General features: G+C 47.9%; 3 protein-coding genes across 24 annotated transcripts; 1 reads left to right on the top strand and 2 right to left on the bottom strand.

Annotated features, from left to right (window-relative positions):
• Positions 1-2,972: 2,972 nt before the first annotated feature.
• Positions 2,973-11,938, bottom strand: LOC117891250 (gastrula zinc finger protein XlCGF26.1). 20 transcript variants are annotated; one of them, XM_034796608.1, is made up of 13 exons: positions 11,463-11,938; positions 11,179-11,292; positions 9,295-9,431; positions 9,086-9,165; positions 8,332-8,640; positions 7,655-7,851; positions 7,384-7,489; positions 6,987-7,311; positions 6,757-6,921; positions 6,550-6,697; positions 6,344-6,495; positions 5,671-6,271; positions 2,973-4,379 (listed from the first exon to the last, which is right to left on the bottom strand). In XM_034796608.1, exons 3-13 carry the CDS (start codon positions 9,429-9,431, stop codon positions 4,200-4,202), a joined length of 2,400 nt encoding a protein of 799 aa, XP_034652499.1. In that variant the 5' UTR covers positions 11,179-11,292; positions 11,463-11,938; the 3' UTR covers positions 2,973-4,199. The 20 variants fall into 20 exon arrangements, with proteins under 20 accessions (XP_034652499.1, XP_034652490.1, XP_034652493.1 ...); XM_034796599.1 differs by having other exon boundaries at positions 11,179-11,938; XM_034796602.1 differs by having other exon boundaries at positions 7,655-7,836; positions 11,179-11,937.
• Positions 11,939-12,055: 117 nt separating this feature from the next.
• On the top strand, positions 12,056-12,666 carry LOC117891253 (probable 28S ribosomal protein S16, mitochondrial). The gene is made up of 2 exons (XM_034796623.1): positions 12,056-12,265; positions 12,330-12,666. Exons 1-2 carry the CDS (start codon positions 12,149-12,151, stop codon positions 12,624-12,626), a joined length of 414 nt encoding a protein of 137 aa, XP_034652514.1. The 5' UTR covers positions 12,056-12,148; the 3' UTR covers positions 12,627-12,666.
• Positions 12,667-12,716: 50 nt separating this feature from the next.
• LOC117891252 (receptor expression-enhancing protein 5) lies at positions 12,717-14,957 on the bottom strand. Of its 3 annotated transcripts, none has more exons than XM_034796621.1 (4): positions 14,736-14,957; positions 13,150-13,382; positions 12,989-13,088; positions 12,717-12,923 (listed from the first exon to the last, which is right to left on the bottom strand). In XM_034796621.1, the coding sequence occupies exons 1-4, from the start codon at positions 14,884-14,886 to the stop codon at positions 12,862-12,864; spliced, it is 546 nt and encodes a 181-aa protein (XP_034652512.1). In that variant the 5' UTR covers positions 14,887-14,957; the 3' UTR covers positions 12,717-12,861. The 3 variants fall into 3 exon arrangements, with proteins under 3 accessions (XP_034652512.1, XP_034652513.1, XP_034652511.1); XM_034796622.1 differs by lacking the exon at positions 14,736-14,957 and adding an exon at positions 13,952-14,239; XM_034796620.1 differs by lacking the exon at positions 14,736-14,957 and adding an exon at positions 13,460-13,541.
• Between the last annotated feature and the right edge of the window lie 315 nt (positions 14,958-15,272).

Here is a 15,272-nt window from a genome sequence, read left to right as displayed (position 1 = left end):
CATCGTTTCCACGGCGGAATGTCGAAATACTTATTTTTAAATTACGATACGTACGAGTGTTAAACGCACACGAACACGCGAACCATAGTTCAGACCGAAGCACCAATACTCTCACAGATAGGCGACAGCAAAAAGCTTCGCACTCGCACACTGGCGCACACTCGCAATACTCTCACGGGAGAGAGTTACAGATGCAGCCACAGATAGCAGGGGGACAGATAGAGATGGAGATACACTCAGAGATGGAGATTTTACTGAGGCGGAGATACTTTTCGGTTTTCGGTATTTTGTATTTTATATTTGGGAGCAGTGGAAGATCAGCAACCGTCGCGAAGCACAACTCAAAACGAACTGATCGCGTCTGGAACGGCTTTCAAGCGACTATCTGTGTGCTGCCACCACTCGCAGTGGCAGCAGAGCAGCAGCAGCAGCAGAACCGGCAGCGTTTGTGGGTTTTCGGTCGTTGAAGCTTTGGACTCATGAGCGTTAGCGAGTGGGAACGGGAACGGGAACGGGAGAGGCAAAACGCCTTCGCAAAAAGCCAGGCCAGCGGCTGCGGCTGCGACTGCGAAGCGTAGGTATGGCAGTGTATCTGACGGATGCGTAGGCCGCTTTGCCGCTTTTGGCTGCCACGAAACACAAACTCCGAGTTCAATAAGCCAATAAGAAAGGAAGCCATAAGGTACGTACATCGATCGACGCTGCAAATACCCTTGCAGATCGATCGTGTACTTGATTTAGTTATGAGACTTTTAACAAATTTTCCCCTGCGACGAGAGATGAGCAATGGGACGGAGATGCTTTCTAGATGGTCGTAGATGCTTCCTTCAGTTCGCGGCAAACGTCTGTTAAGAAATCAAAATACCCTCTACAAGATACAGGTAATAAACACAACACGAATATCGATCTTTTGTGAAAGTGCCAGTAAAAACAAAACAAACAGATGTATGATGACCGACAGTCGTCCAACAAAGAGGGACATTGAGAGTCAGATGCAGAGAGACAGACACGAAGGTGCAGGGCAAAAAGTCAGTTTGGCAAAGCCAAAATTGGTCTGCGACTGTGTCTGGCGGATGCACAATTAAATTATGAATAGTATCTGACGCTGATTAGTCAGCAGCAGCATTTTCGCCAAGTTTGTAGATACTTTTTCGATCGTCTAGCCCGACGGCGCTACGTGGGCGCCCCGGCAAGACCAGGCCAGACCAGACCCCAGCACAGAGCTGAGTAAGCTCCATTCGGTTCAGAATTTATGTATAAGCAATGGCCCAATTGATTTCTAACGGCCTTTGGTGGGTGCGAATGAAAAGCATCGGAAAGCGGCTATGCCCAAAGTCGGAGTGCTGCCTCCCAAGAGAACCCCGGCTTGGCCTCCGGATCGAGGGTGGACAAGTACGAGTACGAGTATGCTACATAAGATATATTAAGAAAAACAGTTCCAATTCTTGCCTAATTCAAGACTGACGTCATACGGGTCGAGCGGCTGCGAGCTGAGGCTCATTTTCATGCGAAGCCAAAAGCAATCAAAACTTGTTTGCCGCCGAAGCACACATAATAAAAGCACACGAAAACGAACAAATAGAGAAAAGATACAATGCAAAATTAAGTGGAGAATACAGTGGAGCCTGCTTAGCATTCACAGAGCACACCGAACCGACCCGGCCAGAGCGGACCCCAGACATGGGCATGGGTCTAGCTGGAACTCGTAGAACTGACGCTGCAACTGGGACAAACAAGCTACAATTCAGATCAAATGCCAATTGGAAACTATGCCACTGGGTACTGGGTGCTGGGTGCAGTGCTCGCTGGCATGGCAGAGTGACTAATTAGAGACGGATTCCAGCAGATCTCCACTGTAGAGACTGTTTGAATGTTGAATGATGACATCTCGCCGTCTCACAGATTTCCTTGGAATTGAAATTGAATTCTGAGACGACACTGACAGAGGCGTACACGAAATTTATGCGCAACTTTTGGCAGTCGCCGGCTGTAGCCCCAAGTTCAATTAATTTTAATTCAACAATAAACCAAAATGCACTCCAAGGTAACGTGTCCATGTCGGCCCTTATTTGGCAGGCGGCCGAAATAACTTGGATCACCGAAACAGTTTTTACGAGTACTGGTACTGGTACTGGACCTGGGACCATTACACAATGCACTTTTAGGGCAGGGCCTGCAAACAGCATTTTCTCGCTGCCAAACTGTCCAACTATGTCCAATCGATGCCCATATGGGCATGCGGAGGCCCAGTCACGTACCCAGTGGCATAAATTATACTATACTCGTCGCTCAAAAAATTATAAACAATTAAAAGTATTCGCTGATCAATGAATTGTAATGACTACGGTCCGCCGCGTCGCTTGTGGCGCATGTTGAACGCTGCCGACGTGCCCGGGCCTTCTCCGGTGGGGACAGAACCCCCCACATATGCATGTAGCCTGACCAAAATCATTAGCCAAAACATTTTGGTTTGAACAAGTGCCCGGTAGCCGTACGAGTATTCCAAGCATTTCTGTTTTATCTTATCTGAGTTCAAATGTTGAGTGGAATTTGCATTTGTGGAACTTTGTCGCAGTACTACCATAATTGCTCGATGAATATTCGGTTGAGAAATGGCAGGGCGAATTGACTCACTGGCAAAGTGGCAAATGTTTGCGTTCGCTTGTTTAATCAGCAAATATATTTATAGATTATTCATTCACACGCGAGAAAGTGCCTTGGACAGCACTTGCCGAATGCTTCCAACAGATCTTAACCTTCGGGCTTCATATGCAGCTGAAACGCACTGTTCCTTGGCGCTAGTCTTATCTGTAGGTAGAACACTGAACGATAGTTGCTTAATGCGAAAGTTTAGATAAGGAAAGCCTGTACTTTCCCAGTGTATCGATTAGGTGAAGTCCAGCTGCAACATTTCAGAGTGCACACACAGCAAATTCACACATTTTCTTTGTTTATTATTATTATTCATACTTTCTGTTTTGTATTTCTTTAAGGCTTACATATTAAAATATATGCTTAGTGTAGTTTCATTAATTATTGTTTCATTTATCAGATTGCGATAATTACCAATTACTCGTACTCCCTGCTTCCTGCTGCCTGCTACCCACCCTAGCCAAGACCACGCCCACTCCCACGCACTCTCTCAGGTCTTCAAGTTGACTTTTTACAGTGTGATATTCGTCGCGTAGCGTGCATCGGTGTGGGTTCTGTTCTTGGGATCAGGGACAGGCTACGTGGATGCAAGTAGCTGCTTAATTATGCTGATTATTTTCTGAGTTTCTCCTTGATAGGCTGGTGTCGTCGTCGTCGTGTTCTCCCTAATTAGCTGTGTGTGTGTTATATATTGTGTCCTACGGTTTCTTACATCTAAAGATTTGCTTCATATGCCTGCTGCGGTTCGTGTTAGATATAGTATCTGTTAGCTAGTTACTGTGCCAGGCACCTACTGCACTCCACACTCCATTTCGGATCTGTTATGTTCTTCGGGTCGTTGCTTCTATTCTCCGTTCTTTTGTATGTACATCGCGGGAGTCTGGGCAGGAATGCCCACGCTCCACTCTTGAAGCTTCACACCCACTCCCACTGGAGCCGGTTACGCATTCTTCAAGTGCCAACGCCTGCTAGTGTCTACAACTAACTATCCGTAGTGGTCTATGTATATTTTGTTTTGTTTCTGTTAATATGTATACAGTTTACACTTAGCATATATGTTATTCTTATATATATATATATGGTTGTATAATTGTTAGTACAAGTCGGGTAATGCATAAAACCATCGAAAGTAAATCTTTAAAACTCGCAACGCAAACAGGTTGATGTTTTAGATGCGACCAACGCATCGCAAAATTAACAGATACTCTACGCGAACGTCTATATATATATATCGTATATAAGTATATATATGTCTGTATATATATATATGTAAATGGGTGTTACATATGCCTATGTAAGTGGTAGGTAGGTAGTATATGCATGTGTGTAACGCTAGCTATCCAATATTCTGTGTACACTCCGTTGACTTATCCGCTAGCCTAAGAACTAACTAAAACATTACATCTACGGGAATCGCCGTATGCGCCAATTTGAGGACACTTTTGGGAGGGATGTGCGTGTCTGTGTCCGTGTCCTTGTCCGTGTCAGTATCCGTGCGTGTGTCCTGTTCATCTTCATATTTACATTCCACGTCGTGGTGCTCTCGGCTACTCCACATCCATGCCTGCCTGCTGCTGTTGCTGTGCCTGATCTTCGGGCAGCACACTGCGGCAAATCTCGTACTTGATGACCTTGCCGTGTATATGGCCATCGGGCAGAATCTGCACCTGCACCGGCTGCTGTCCAGCGGCCGACGCTCCCGCTGCTGCCTCCTGCTGTTGCTGCTCCTGCAAAAGTGGGGAAAGGCAAAAGGTTTAGCTGAAGCCTGGGACAAACTCTGCGCCAGAAAAGTAATATAAACTAAACTAAAGATTACGCTCAGGCAGGCGGTGGAGGAATCGAGTTGCAGGGCAAAATACTTAGAACAGAGAAAGCATAAAACATAGACAGATGAGAGAGGAAGACAAGACAGTTGCAGGCAGTTCTATAATAGATCTTACTTAAAGCTAATTATTGCATACGTACGAGACAAACAACACAGCAACAAATACAACAAAGAACGAAAGAGATTACCAGAGATATAGACACTTAACGATTAGCGATAATTTGGATAGTTCATACACACCTAAACGCGCAACTGAAGCCACTGAACGGATTTCGATTCGATTCGATTGGGATTATATCTTGTAGAGTTATGGGTTTATTTTGATTTATAGTCTACCAGAGCACCAGCACACACACACACACACATGCACTGGCACACCCGGCCGGCCACATACTCGACTGCTTTCCCCCAAAGGATCGAGAACGAGAGGCCTCCGCCTGTTTTGAGGTGAAGGTGCAGGTGCAGCTACAGACTTTGCATATGGATGTCGTTCGAGAGTTGGTTTATATTTTGATTAGGCTTTATTTTCAGTATCGTGGCAACTTATTGATTTTCTTTTTCATTCTGTATCGGTTTCTGTTTCTATTTCTTGATCTTGTTTTTCTTATTCTGTTTCGTTTAGTTCTTAGTAAGAAGTAGTTGGTACAACAAGCTGCAAAGTATTGGAGAAGGATATGCGATTATGTTTCAGATTCGATTTCATTGGTAGAGTGATATATGGTTGAGTATGTGGAATAGGTGGCCAGGTGGATGATACATAGTTGCAGACGTAAACACAGAACAAAGGAGACACTGCTTAAAGTATCCTAAGAGACAGGACAGCCACAGAGTGGGAGTGGGGAAAGTGAGAGCAGCACAGCCTGAGAGTAGTCTGCCGACCGATCGAAACTCCCTTCTTCGTGATTTCTTGGTCCGAATATGCCAATCAGGATCGTTTATTGTGAATTTTTGTTAACATTGCTTATGCGCTGAATAATGTACATTCGGGTTAGGGCGGCCTAACTTACTCCCAATATAATTAGGTGGACTTAAGGCTAACTAAGTAGTGTTTAATCAAAGCATTTAATCGAAGCGGAACACGATCGAAAGAGCAGAGACAGAGTGTCGGGGTGTCTGGACATATGGTTATCTGATTATCTGATCTGAATTCTCAGAAGGAGAAAGGCACTTGTCTGATCTGGACTCTAGCATACCTGTTGCTGCGATATGGCTGGCTTCGTCTCCAAGTGCTGGCGCTGGTGCAGCATCAGATGGTTCTTCTGGAAGAAGGCCTTGCCGCACTCGCACACGTGAGTGCGCACCGTGCAGCCGCCGTTCGGGTGGCGGCGGTTGTGCTGCATGAGCCCGTGCTTGGCAGCGAATCCCTTGCCACAGCTGGCGCAGAAATGCGACTTCGGCTTGTTGGCCGGCACCACATTGACCACATGCTGTTGCTGCTGCTGCTGCTGTTGCTGCTGGGCCACGTGCTGCATGTGCTGCTGCTGATGCACGGGCATCGTTGGCACGGCAGTGACGACGGCCTGCGGATGGGTCGAGTTGGCGGCCTGCACCAGCGTGGTCTGCGACATAACCTGGCCGGTGGATGATATGATCTGCACGGGCACTGGGTTCTGGCCCACCAAATTCGGGTTGGCCGTTACCACAGTGCCCGGGTTCAGGCCGGCCGTGCTCAAGAAGTGACCCGGCAGCGCTGCTGTCAAGGCGCACAAATCGGTCATCAGACTCTTGTCACCGGTGTGCAGGCGCAAGTGAAGTGCCAACGCCTCGCGGCTGTTAAAGGCGCTACCGCACTCGCTTTACGGTCGAGGAAAAACCAAAAGATTAGTCATTTGTTTCAGTGATGAAATCGTTTGACGAAAGTCTTACCGGCAAACGAACTGTGGACGCGCCACACCATTGGCATCCGTGGTGGAGACCGTGAGAAGCGTAGAGTTTCCTGGATTGCTCACGACAGTGATCGTTTGCGGATGCTGCCCGGGATGGTGGTGAGGCTGTTGCAGCTGCTTGAAATCGATAAACTTGGATAAGTTGGTCCCTGCCGAGGATCATGGGTAAATCGATTGACTACATACCTGCTGGTTGGCAATGATAGTGGCACTGCTCGTGTTAGGATTGACGCCGTTGTGTGCTGCACGCACATGCTGGTGCAGCTCAGCCTTGGTGAGGAATCCCTCGCCGCAGCTGACGCAGGGATGCGCCTGCTCGCCCGTGTGTACGCGTCTGCGGAAGACATGAAACATTAATAGGGAATTTATCCCTTTAGCTAAATTCGCACTCACCTCATGTGGGAAACTAGCGTTCGCTTCTGTAAAAATTCTTTTCCGCAAACGGTGCAGGAGTGGGGGATCTTGCCGTGTATGCGTCCGTGATTCACCAACTGGAACTTGCGTGGAAACGAGGCACCGCAGTCAGCGCAAACAAATGGATTCAATGAACCATGGAAGCTATGAAAAGATAAATAGATCTGGTCAGGAAAAGAATTTGACACGAATAAGGACGCAAGACTCACCGCGAGTGCATAATAAGATGATTTTCCTGGGCAAAGCTCTCACCGCATTCCTCGCAGACGTATGGACGTTCGCCGGCGTGGAATTTGCTATGCGTGACCAGGTGCCGCTTGAGCGGGAAGGCACGTCCGCACTCCTGGCACACGAAAGGTCGCTCGCGGCTGTGAACACGCGAGTGCGTCAGCAGATGATGCTTGAGGGTGAAGCTCTTCTTGCACTCCTGGCACTGGTATGGTCGGTCGGTTGAGTGCAGCAGTAGATGCGTGTTCAGACAGTGTTTGTGCGCAAAGCTCTTGCCGCAATGGGAACAGATATGGGGTCGCTCACCTGCGGAAGGGAGAGACGCAGTGGTTAGACCCGCTCGCTGGATAGGGGTAAGGGGATAGGAACAAGAACAACCACCTGTGTGCACGCGTGCGTGTGTTGTCAAATGATGCTTGAGCAGAAAGGACTTGCCGCACTCGTCGCAACTGTACGGGCGTTCCTTCTTGATGGTGGCGTCCGTCTAGAACGGGGAGAGAGAGGCGTGTTGCAGATGGATTACTTTTGCTTGGCAGACGGCGGAGGCTAGGAGGCGAGTCCTGAGTCCCGTGGAATTGAATTTGGCATGTTTGTTCGATTGGGATCGAGTGGGATGTGGTATATGTATTGGTGGATATTGTTGGCTTACTTCGCTGAAATGCATTGATTCCTGTAGCTCGGTCTTTGGGGACAACTCTAATGTGCCTGGCTCCAACTTTAAGTTGGGTGCGTCGCCCTGCGAGTCCTCGTTATCTTCGAGTCCTTGTATTACTTTCTGGACTTGAACTGAAATACCAGGAAGTATGTCACCTAAGAGTGTTGTTGCGCCGCCAACGGAACAGAAACCAAATGGAATTCAAGAGGAAGAGACAAAAAATACAGAAGAGAAGAAACAAACGAAAATCAAAGTACGAACCAAAACGGAAGCAAACTTAAATCAATTAGAAATCAACAAACAGCAAACCATAATTGCAATCGCAAATTAAATCTTTAAATGTTTCACATAAAATAATATAACGCAACCGGAACGTGGGTTGGGGAAGGATAAAGCAACCAGAACCGAGAATATGCCAATGCCGGGTGCGGATACTGCGTGAATTCAAACATCAATCGGGTAGTGGTGGTGGTGGTTGTGGTTGTGGTAGTAGTTGCAGTGGTGCTAGTGGCGGCAGTGCACAAAGTACATGGAGCACGAGGATCGGTATAGGTATCGGTATTGGTTTGGGGAACAGGATTTGTGGGTTCAGTAGGAGGTACAGTTTGCAGGAGGAGGAGCAGGAGCGGGAGGAGTTGGGTAATCAACAATCACAGATTTGAGATGCTTACTTGGTGTCGCGCCAGACGCCGAGCTATGATGATGCGATCCGTCGGCAGCGGTGATTGTGTGCGTCTGATGGTGGCCGGCAGCGATGGCGCGCTTAATCAGGATCTCGTTGCACTCCTCTTGGGTGAGGTGCAGCGCCCCGATCGACCCAAAGTGCGACTTGGCCGCCGCGGAGCCCGCCGTCAGCACCGTCTGTCCGGTCTTGGCATCGACAATACTACCGTTGGTCAATGTGTGATGGTGGGCAACCGAGGGATCACCGGCCGCCGCGGCTGCAGCTGCTGCGGCAGTTGCCTGATCGACCAGGAGATCTGTGTTGTACATGTGTTCGTTCAGACCGCGCCCGCCGCCCGCCAAAAGATGAAATGAGGTGTGATGTGGTGTGGTGTGTAGTGCAGTGTGGTGTGGTGTGCGGTGCGATATGATGCAATCGTTAGACGATGTGATGGATGATGTGGTGCGGGTGGGGTGGTGGTGCAGCAATAGCAATTACAAATAACACGCACACACACACACAGCGCAGCGCAGCGAACATAGGCAGTGGTTGGGGGTTGGGGTGGGGGAGATGACGGGTTCGGGTTCGGTTACGGGTTGGTTCAAGAGCGAGCGAGATCGAGCGAGAATAAAAAAAACGGGAGTAGAGAGAAAAACAATCGATTAACAAAAACCCCAAATAGATCGATAATCACAACAGCAACGCGTGCAACACTGATAGATGCATCGACAGATGCACTTATCGATACGACGACCACTTACAGTTCTTGTCCAGGCTCAGCACCTGCTGCTGGGAATCCTGTTTTTTGACTACCGACGAGCCGCCCCCAGTGGTTATTACTCTGTAAATGGAACGAAATAGATAGAGAAGTGGAAGAGTGGGAGCAAACGTAGAGAGTGCTTAGTTTTTTGCCTTCTTTTGGTGTGTGGGCTAGTGGAATGATTATACTGTTGATAGATTCTAAACGCACCTCTGTGTACCGGGTGGAAACGATGGATCGTTCACAACGTACATGCGACGCACAACATTCCCCTTATTGCCGGTGAGACCACCTTTGACATCCTTTTGTACGGCCAATGATCCATCCGTGGACAGCAGATAGGGCATCTGGAAAGGGTTTTTGTGGCTTGAGATTTCTTGATTGTAGATTGATAATGGATGGATGGGTGGTTCGGTGAGTTTTTCCCGTATCTCCCACAGGTTATAACTGGATTTGTTAGTGTTTTATTGGATGCTATAGATCTGTGTTCCCAATAGTCGCACAAAGTACATACACTAATGTAGTTCTTGCAACATGGCCTAATGGGCAGTTTAGTTAGGAGAATGCAGTTAAGCTACAGATTAGTACAGTTGCCCGCCGCAATGGTTAGTAGCAGTAGCAGAGTGGGCAGTAAATTGTGGTTTCTTCTCTTGTTGTTGTTATAGTTGTTTGATGCTCATTCGTCTGGCTCTGATTGATAACCACGTCGCTACACCTGCGCAGGCAGGCAGCGGTGCGGCAACAGATGATAAAGAGTAGTACAAGACACGCTGCCAGAGGTGGCAAGGAGGAGGGTTGAGAGAGGAGGTCAGCAAAATGCGCGCCTTTTTTCACTCTCTCTATCTCTCTCTTTTTCTCTCGCACAATTGGAACGCAAAAGTAATCAAAACACACGCGTGAAACAAAACGCACACCAGAACACGTCATTTCTGGCATTGGTGTTGGCTGCGCTGCAAACACACCAGCGCAAACACATATAAATTTACGCATACAGACGAATGCGTGTGTATTTGGCGAGCGGCGAATTCGAGGCTGACGCACACTAAAGAAAACGGACGCAAATGCGGCGAATTGGTACTGGTCTGTGGGAGGGGAGGAAGGGTTGCACTCCGGGTTTAATTCTGGCCCAATGGACAATTGTGTAACGAAAAATGGTTGCTTACCAAATGAAACCAAAAAACGAACAAACGACAGAGAAACCATAAGAGTAAGAATAATTATAATTTAAATATAACTCAAGCGGTTTGGGGGGTTAGCAATATATAATAATCAGAATCAAAGGAAATACAAATTATCGATTCAATCGATTGCTTTTGCCAGCCAGACTGCCAACTGCCACGAATGTCCGAAGCCGCCAAATCCATTATTAATGGGAAATTCAATTATTAAGCGACACTGTCGCTGCATTTCCCACTGGCCCTACTCTCTCTTCGCCCCTTCCCGACATGTACAGGTGCGTGCTTTCTCTGGTTTTTTGAATGCACAAATATATACGCACACGGCTTACAAATACCAAATTATGAATGTTTACGAATGAAATGGAAACGAATACGATTCGTATAAATGTATGGTAAAAGAATTCTAACACAGCGCCGATTCCCTCGCATGACAACGCAGTTACATAAAGCGTACGAGTATATGTATCTACGTGCGTATGTATGTTTCTTGTCGTTTCTTTTTGTATTCCCGTATACATACACGCCATCGCCGAAAGCAGCGAGTGTGAGTGAGCGAGTGTACTGTATATATGCACGCTCGCTTGCCTGCAAGTATGTACGTACGTACGTATGTATGTATGGCTGTACGTATTGCCCGAGTATATGTGGCGCTTGCCCTCTTGTTGTTGGGAGCCCAACACGATTCGCTGTAGGAAAGCAACACTGTTACGTGGGCGAGGGCACGGGCACGGGGGTGGTGGTGGCTGCGACTGGTCGAATTGGCCATTTAGTTAGCAGCCTGCTCTAGCAAAAGCACTCGATTATCGGCAGGGGAAGGGGCGGGGGCAATAGCAAACTACTGCAGCAACTAATTTACGTATAGATACAGGAGCTAGGAGCTGGAGCTGCAGCTACAGCTAGTGCTCCATACACTTACCGATTCCCCACTGACGGTGTAGTTTATGTTGGGCGATATTTCCAGAACCGATTCGGCGGTGCGACTGCCGTTGTCTGCGAAGCCCCAGGTGTAGCCGAAGGGCGGCTGTGGGTTCTGGGCGGCGCACATTGTAAATGGAGCAAGTGAGGCGGATAGAGAAGAGTGGGAAGTGATGGTATGGTGGAGGGAGGGAGGCGAAAGAGAAAAAAGCGCAAAATTTCCAAACGCAAATGTAATTGCACTTCTTCTGTTGCTGGTATTATATGTGGTATTAAATCACGTACACAATACTAGCCTCCTCTAGTAGTAGTAAGTGGAAACGGTAATATGGTAATGGTGTTGGTATTGTGCAGAGCAACACACAATTTAATTATTTTTCACTTGGATCGCACTGCGACGAAAATTCGTCGTCGACGACGAGACGAGACGAGTACGGCGGCGACGAACTATAGACCGAAAAGAAAGTCAAGTTGGTTTGCTTCTGTGGCTGCGGGCGCCATTTTTTTCCCTGCCTGCGTACAAATTCACTTCGTTGGCGTGCGTTCGGTCCAGGGCGCTGGGGCTCAGGCTGCGACTTGGTTCATTGATAAGGCGCACCGCACTTCAATGTGTGTGTTGGTGTGTGGACGCGCCGTGTGCTGATGTGCAGTTTTTGCAATTAAATTTATAAACAAAATACACACTGTTTTTTCCTCCAATATTATTTCACAGACACGACACACCACTATACATTCCTTCTTAGTGTTCGTGCTTCTCGTTCTTTGACGCCATCTTGTTGGTGAGACCAGACATAAAAACCTTATGGCAATACCTGGCAGAGCGAGCGAGATAATTAAAATGCGGTATATTTTGGTATTTTACTGAGGGTCACACGGCATATCGATAAGTCCGCGGTCACACTGATAACATAACATAACACATTTTCCACCTGCATTTGTTAAAAATTTGAATTAAACACCATTAATTAAGGATGTCCCTGTCGCCGGCTAGTGGCATCGGCCGCTTCTACAAGCACTCGGCAAAGATCATACGCTTTGTGCGCCTGGGCTGCACGAACCGGCCGTTCTACCACATTGTCGTCATGGAGGTATGGATGTTTTCCCAGGGATGTTGTAACAGTTGCTAATAGCAGGAATATTTGTGCCCCACAGCGTCGCAAGAATCAGCACCAGCCTGTGATCGAGCAGGTCGGCTCCTACGATCCCCTGCCCAACGACTTCAACGAGCGCCTGGTGGCCCTCAACACGGAGCGCATCCGCTTCTGGCTCGGCAAGGGGGCTCACATCTCCGATCCGGCTGCAGAGCTGCTGGGCGTCGCCGGTCTTCTGCCCATTCACCCACGCACCTACATGACTGCCTGGCGGAACCGTCGGAAGCTGGCCGAAGAACAGGCGGAGGCTGCAGCAGCGGGCCAGTCGGAGTCCGTGTCCGCATCCGCATCCGCATAAGCACTTTTCGATTAATAATAAAAATCCTGTTTTCACTTTATGTATAACAAGCGACATTTGTTTGCGGCAGACACAAATGGAGGTTTCAACAACGGATAGAAATTTAAAATTTATTGAAAAACGTAACCAATACGACGTGACCAAACCCTAATTGCGTGCTGTCTAAGAGAAGCCTGCGTGGAGGCGGTAGAGTACCAAATGCATGGAGAAGTGACCGGCCGGCAGACCAGAGCTCCTAATCATGCTTCAGCACATTGGTGGCCTTCTTCATGCCATCGTCAATCAGCTTGTCGACAGCTGCAATGGAAACGAAAGACAAACATTAGAGATTTATTCATGGAGCAAGTGGATGTTGAACTTACATTGATGATGCTTCAGGAAGTAGGGTCGCACCAGCTTGTGGTAGATAATGGTGGAGCCGTTCTGCTCCGTGGGCAGCATGCACCAGATGAGGAAAACACACTGAAACAGACGAGAAATTGGTTCAATCTTAATGCCATTCAATGCGGCGGGCTTTGGTTACCTTTAGCAGCCAGTAGAAGGGTATGATGTGGGTCAGGATGCCCGAGTAGAACTCGATCACCGTGAAGATGCCGAAGGTCACCCAGTAGGTCAGCCATTTGGTGTCATCCTGCTTGGTGCTCGACTCGATCGCATGGATCGAGATGTAGGCCGGATACATCACTCCAATAACATTGCACAACAGCTGTGCCAAACCGCCGAACATCAGATAGACGGCACATAAGGCGGAAGCACCTGAAAGAGTCCATGGGAATACGAGTTAGAAAATGTAACGAAAAAGGTGACATAAAAGGCTCCATGGGGGGCTGTACCAAAGCGTAGCAAGACATTCTCTTTGAACAGCTCAATCACTTTACTCTCCCAGCTCTCAACTGCCATGATCACCATCTCGATGGTCACTGGGTTGTGCCCATTGTTGCAACTTGGCCCTTTGGCTGTGGCACAACATAGCACAGGGGCGGGCATGGGTCTTCTTGATTTGGTCCTCCTTGATTTGGTGTCCCTCACTTCGCCCCAGGGCGGCGCGAGTGGCTAATTATAACTATTCAGCTGTTGTCACAAGTGTCATCTGCAGATATCTGCACCTGATGCCCGATGGTGGCCCGATCCCGGCCAGTCTCGCCTTGCCAGCACAGAATAGCACAACGGACTCGCCGCGGATCGCTCTAGCTGCCGCATAATGATATCATATGCCTGACCGCTGATGAGTATTCCGCTAATTATATTTAGGGGCGTTTTATTGTTCAGTTCAAAGGTGTTTGGTGATGGGTGGCAGCAGGAGGAACGGCGTGGACTGGACTCACCTGAGCCAATGTAGATAAGAGGAAGCCGGACATTTCGTCGCACCTTTTGGCGGTGTTTTATTTGCATAATATAATCGCAGAGCCACATCTGGGGCTTTCGCGAGCTTCGCTGCGGGAAGCTCTCACGCACACAGAGGCACGCGCTCACCTGCCAGCCAGCTATTTTCTACACGTGTGCAAAGCGCCACGACGGCAGAGGAGAGCAGCACCGGATCGAAGTCGAGGCCAAGTCTGACCTTTTGCACTGACGGGAATCTGGATATCTGTATCTGATCGGTACAGTGCTCTCCACGGGTAATCAATGATTGCTCAGCGAACGGATAAAACATACTCGCGATAGAGTAAACAAAGAAAAGCACAAACCACAAAAAAGTTTTCATGGAAGCTACCAAAACACACACACACATGCACACGCACTGCATACGTAAGCTAACACATCACATGCACACACATATGCATGCGGGCCCTGGTGTGCGTGCCCGACCCGACCCCCAGAGATAGACCTTTTAATTACGCTTAAACGGTGCAGCTGCGTTGCTAAGCTAGCGATAGTGATTAATCCCCAAATTAGACACCTTTCCCCTGTTCCTGCCATGCGCCAAATGCCATGTCACAGCCCCTCGTTGACCATCTATGCTATATATAACAGGTTGGGTTGCTATTTATACACTTCTGTCAGACAATTCTCTTGCATCTTTTGGACTGGCGCCACCGTTACGTGCTTGGGCGTCCTCCGAGCGTAGCTGGGGGCGATGACGTCGTCCAGGATGGGACTCCTACTCACCGAAGAAAATATTCACGCGGTCAACGCCAGTCCGCTCTTCCACGATGTTCATCACCTTGGTCCAGGGCTTGGAGGTGTCGCGCAGGGATTTGGCCACCGTCTGCTTGTACTGTTCGAACCATTGTTGGACTTGAGTATATTGAACGGCCATTTTTCACAAGGATTTTCAAAGAAAGTTTTAGCTAATTTAAGTGCCGCCGACTTGTTTTAATAGAGATGTGAATATATTTTGTTATGTCAGTATATCGATGTATGTTGTATGTTGATAATACGACTTGCAGTGTGACCGCGGAATTATCGATCAAATATACCGTCAGACCCTCAAAAATATACCATCTTATTTTAAAAATATATCGGACTCTACATCATTTTCCTCGATGTTGATGTTCTATTTGATGTTACTAGCTTGCAAAGACTTTTAACACTGAATCAATAATTTAATCCGATTGAAAAATCAATTTGGCTTACTATAAATATTCCTTTTTGTTGGATTGTATACCTTATGACCTTATATTTTACAAATTTGTATTTGATCCT

This window comes from Drosophila subobscura, chromosome E (assembly GCF_008121235.1).
Source record: "Drosophila subobscura isolate 14011-0131.10 chromosome E, UCBerk_Dsub_1.0, whole genome shotgun sequence".
NCBI classification, from domain to species: domain Eukaryota; kingdom Metazoa; phylum Arthropoda; class Insecta; order Diptera; family Drosophilidae; genus Drosophila; species Drosophila subobscura.
The sequence above is the reverse complement of the archived record's forward strand: the minus strand, read 5'-3'. Positions and strand labels throughout refer to the sequence as shown.